Source organism: Crocuta crocuta, unplaced genomic scaffold (genome assembly GCF_008692635.1).
Source record: "Crocuta crocuta isolate KB4526 unplaced genomic scaffold, BGI_CrCroc_1.0 scaffold18, whole genome shotgun sequence".
Taxonomy (NCBI): domain Eukaryota; kingdom Metazoa; phylum Chordata; class Mammalia; order Carnivora; family Hyaenidae; genus Crocuta; species Crocuta crocuta.
Window position 1 is genome coordinate 191,492 of NW_027532589.1, and position 3,849 is coordinate 195,340.

The 3,849-nt window shown below is 40.3% G+C and overlaps 1 protein-coding gene across 2 annotated transcripts in view; it reads right to left on the reverse strand.

The window, feature by feature from the left end:
- Positions 1-1,078: 1,078 nt before the first annotated feature.
- Positions 1,079-3,849, reverse strand: part of LOC144244345 (uncharacterized) — a 39,730-nt gene continuing 36,959 nt past the window's right edge. For both annotated transcript variants that reach the window (XR_013338922.1, XM_077779636.1), the window contains 2 exons: positions 1,977-2,059; positions 1,079-1,220 (listed from right to left, as the gene is read on the reverse strand). Coding sequence is in view for 1 of the 2 variants with exons in the window: in XM_077779636.1 (XP_077635762.1) it covers positions 1,143-1,220; positions 1,977-2,059 (161 nt within the window). In the remaining variant the exon portion in view is untranslated. The remainder of the gene's footprint in view (positions 1,221-1,976; positions 2,060-3,849) is intronic.

Genomic DNA, 3,849 nt, shown 5'->3' on the forward strand with positions numbered 1-3,849 from the left:
AGAGAGTGGCAAATATAAATATATATATATATATTTATGTGCATAGCATAATACATCAGCAAGCTCTGTTGAGTCTTCCTTAAAATAAATCCCTAAGCCAACCATATCTCTCCCTGCATCACTCTCATCCCTTGGAAAGCCATCACCTCATGGCTATAGTAGGTCAGCAGTCTCTCATTGTTTACCTCCATCCTTTAGTCTCCACAGAGCAGCTCAATGAATCCAGTTTAAAAAAAAAAATGTTTTAATCGCATCATCCCTCTGTTCAAAACCCTTATAGCAGGGGCACCTGGGTGGTTCAGTTGGTTGACATCTGGCTCTTGATTTTTGGTTCAGGTCATGATCCGACCGTTCCTGAGATTGAGCCCTGAGTTGGGCTCTGTGCTGACAGGACGGAGCCTGCTCGGGATTCTCTCTCACCCTCTCTCTGCCCCTCCATCCTCAAAATAAATAAATAAACATTAAACAAAACAAAACAAAAAAGGCTTTAAAGTATTTTCCAATTGGCCGAATAAAACCAGACTCCTCACCAGAGCACCACAGTCAGATGTGGTCTGGTTCTGACCTCATGCTTTTCTTGTTCTAGTTCATTCTTATCGCGGGGTCTTTGTGACTCATAGCCCCTTTGCCTTGATTGCTTTTCCCAGATACTGTAAGGCTGGCCTGTCATTCAGATCTGTGCTCAAATGTCATCTCCCCAGAGAGATGTTAAATAGTTCCTGTCTCTTTACCCTTTCTCCCTCACGCCACCTACCTATCATTGTCGATCACCTCACCCTCATTTATTTTTCTTCATAGCACTTAACACCACTTGGCATTTAATTATATATTTAAGATTTAGTTGTTGTTAGCTATCTCCCCCAACAGAATGTAATTAGCGTCCCATGAGGAACACTACAATCTAAACTCCCATGATGGAAGCCATCTTTGTCTATTCTCTTTACTGCACGTATCCCAAAGCACCTGAAGAAGGCTCTAGTGCACAACAGCTATTAATACATTTCTTTGGAAAAAATTAATAAACAAAGACAAATACACACAAAGGGGAAAAAGCAACTATTTATAGTGGCTGCTTTGTGGAAGGAAATTGGGAATTCAGGGGTTAAGCATGACAGAGCAAGAGAGGCTTCCGTTTCACTTCTCTATGTCCCATGACCTTCAGACTCCTCCAGCAGCCAGAGCCCAGGCAGTGGCCTCCCCAGTAGACAAGCCAAGGTGCCCTAGGGTGAAGAAGGGAAACATGAGAACGTTTATTTAGATTTACTTCTTTCCTAAAAGAAAGAAGGCATTGTTCACATTGAATTCATAGATTTTGAGTACATCATGTACATAATTTATAAATTATATTCTGAATTGCATGCTCAACATATTTTTTTTTTGCTGACAAGGACCTAGAACCAATAGAGTTTGGTCTGTAAGTTTGATCACAAACTGACATGTTCAATCAATCTCCTACTATTTTAAAATTGTTTGAATCAGAGGTAAAGTCCAGAAAGTTCACCTAACATTCCAGATGTCTGGTTTTTTTGGAGACACCAGAAATGCTGTCAACACCAGTCCTGTGATTCGCTGAGCCACATGAGCACAGCCCCTTTAGAAGGCGTGTAATCGTGCGCACTGTGGTTTTCCCCGACGGCTTTCTGTGAGTTCTCACGTTCAGCTCATCTCACTTCCTGCAGGCATTTCAGTTTACCACCCTTTTCTGACGGTTCCTCAACCTCAGCCAAATAATTTGTACCTCATAGTAAAATTTGTACCTCGGCAGTAAAAGTGCCGAAATGTGATTAGAATCAATTTAACACACACACAAAAAGATGGAGTTCAGAACTATCTTTATCTCTTTTATTTATTTATTTTGAGAGAGAGAGAGAATGAGAGGGTACAAGTGAGCGAGGAGCAAAGAGAGAGAGAGAGAATACCAGGAGGAACAGAGTGAGTGAGAGAGAGAGAGAGAGAAAGAGAAAGTCAGGGCTCACCCAAAGAGGGGATTGTGTCTTATCCAAGGCAGGGCTCCTGTTCATCTGAAGCAGGACTTGCTTTAACAGGTGCACTATAATAGCTGGATGAATGGATGAATAAATGAGTGAATAAAGCTCACAATATCCATCTTGGTAATAATCATAGGTACTATTTATTAAGCATTATCTCTGGGCTGGCCACTGAGCTGAATCTTTAATGTCATTTCCTCATTGAATCCTCACAGTAATGTCATATGGGAAGTGGTTTTTCTTTAGATATTACAAATGAGAAAATAAAACTTAGAAAACTGAAATAAGTAGTCCATAGCCACACAATTACTAAATGGCAAACCCAGAATTCAAACCCAGGACTTCCCAAAGCTAATAGTCTTTACTAAGCAAACCCAAAAACCAAAAATAAACAAAAAAACCTCTGGATGAGATGTTGAATTTTCTCCAATATTCACATCCAATGACTTAGTTATCACAAAAAAAATAAACTATAAAATCAGTGTATTCTGCAAGAACAGAACAGAAATTAAGGATGTCTTTAGCCAGATTAATGGAGGAGGAGAAACAGGTTTAAGGGCATAGCCAATAGAAGTTAAAACAGTCACATTAAAACATTTTTTTAATGTTTATTTATTTTTGAGAGACAGAGAACATACAGGGAGGGACAGAGAGAGAGGGAGATACAGAATCTGAAGCAGGCTCCAGGCTCTGAGCTGTCAGCACAGAGCCCAATGCGGGGCTCAGACCCACAAACCGTAAGATCATGACCTGAGCCGAAGTCAGATGCCCAACCAACTGAGCCACCCAGGCGCCCAAAACATTCACACTTTAAAAACTTGATCAGAAGTGAGAGATGACCTTGAAAAATACTAGACAGTTGGAAATTCCTTGTTATGAAAATGGGAAGTTGCTCCTTGGACACAACCTCTATTTATTACAGATAAAAAGTAGTCACTGAACCAATTAAAAAAAAAAAAACACAAGATCAAAACTCCAGTTTCATTCATCCAACAGGAGCACTTTCTATGTGACAAAGACACTGTTGAACACAAGAGATGGAAATAGTTTGAAGGCTTAGGCTCCACTCCCAAGAAATTCACCACCACTGGAAGAGCTGAGGATTCTACACGTGACAGAAAGAGACCATTGGGTCAAGTGAGGCCCATCTGGAGGATCTTGCCAGGCAAGCAGAGAATTCTGAACTGATGGCTATCAAATGGGGAGCTTTGGGGCAGCAAAGGGTTAAGAGGCCACTCTCAGCCCAGGGTGCATATAACACTACTCACCAATGAGAGAGAGTGCTGGAACCAGAGTCCTTCTTAAGATAAGATAAAAGACTTGAATGAATTAATCAGAATTGTTCTGAACATGATAAGATAAGGGGCTCAGATGGCAAAGGGTGAGGCAACTATTGAGTAAAAGAGATATACATATTTCTCCAGCAGAAGATGGGTTCAAGGCAGCTTACTAAATGAAAAGGAAAATATGTTAATTAGATGGAAAGCTGAGGGTCTGGGAGTGTGTGTATGTGCACAGATCTGTAAGTAAAAAGTCTAAGAAGAACCCTAACCTAGCTAGCAGACCATTTATGGGGTGATGTGAAGGAGATTTTTAGTTTACTTTTGATTTTTTTTCTACTTTTTCCTAACTGAACAAATAATACATGAGTATATATTCCTTTCAAAAATTACAAAAGTTATAGGTCAAAATAAAAGACCCTTTGGCCAATCTCAACTGCACCCTACCCAAATCTCAACACCTCCACCTCCTCAAATGATTTTTTTTTCTGAGACAAGAAGTACAAGCACATGCAGTATTTGAGCCTGAGTCCAAAAAAAAGGGGGGGGGGGGGGTTTGGGGAAGCTTCCAGTAATAATAA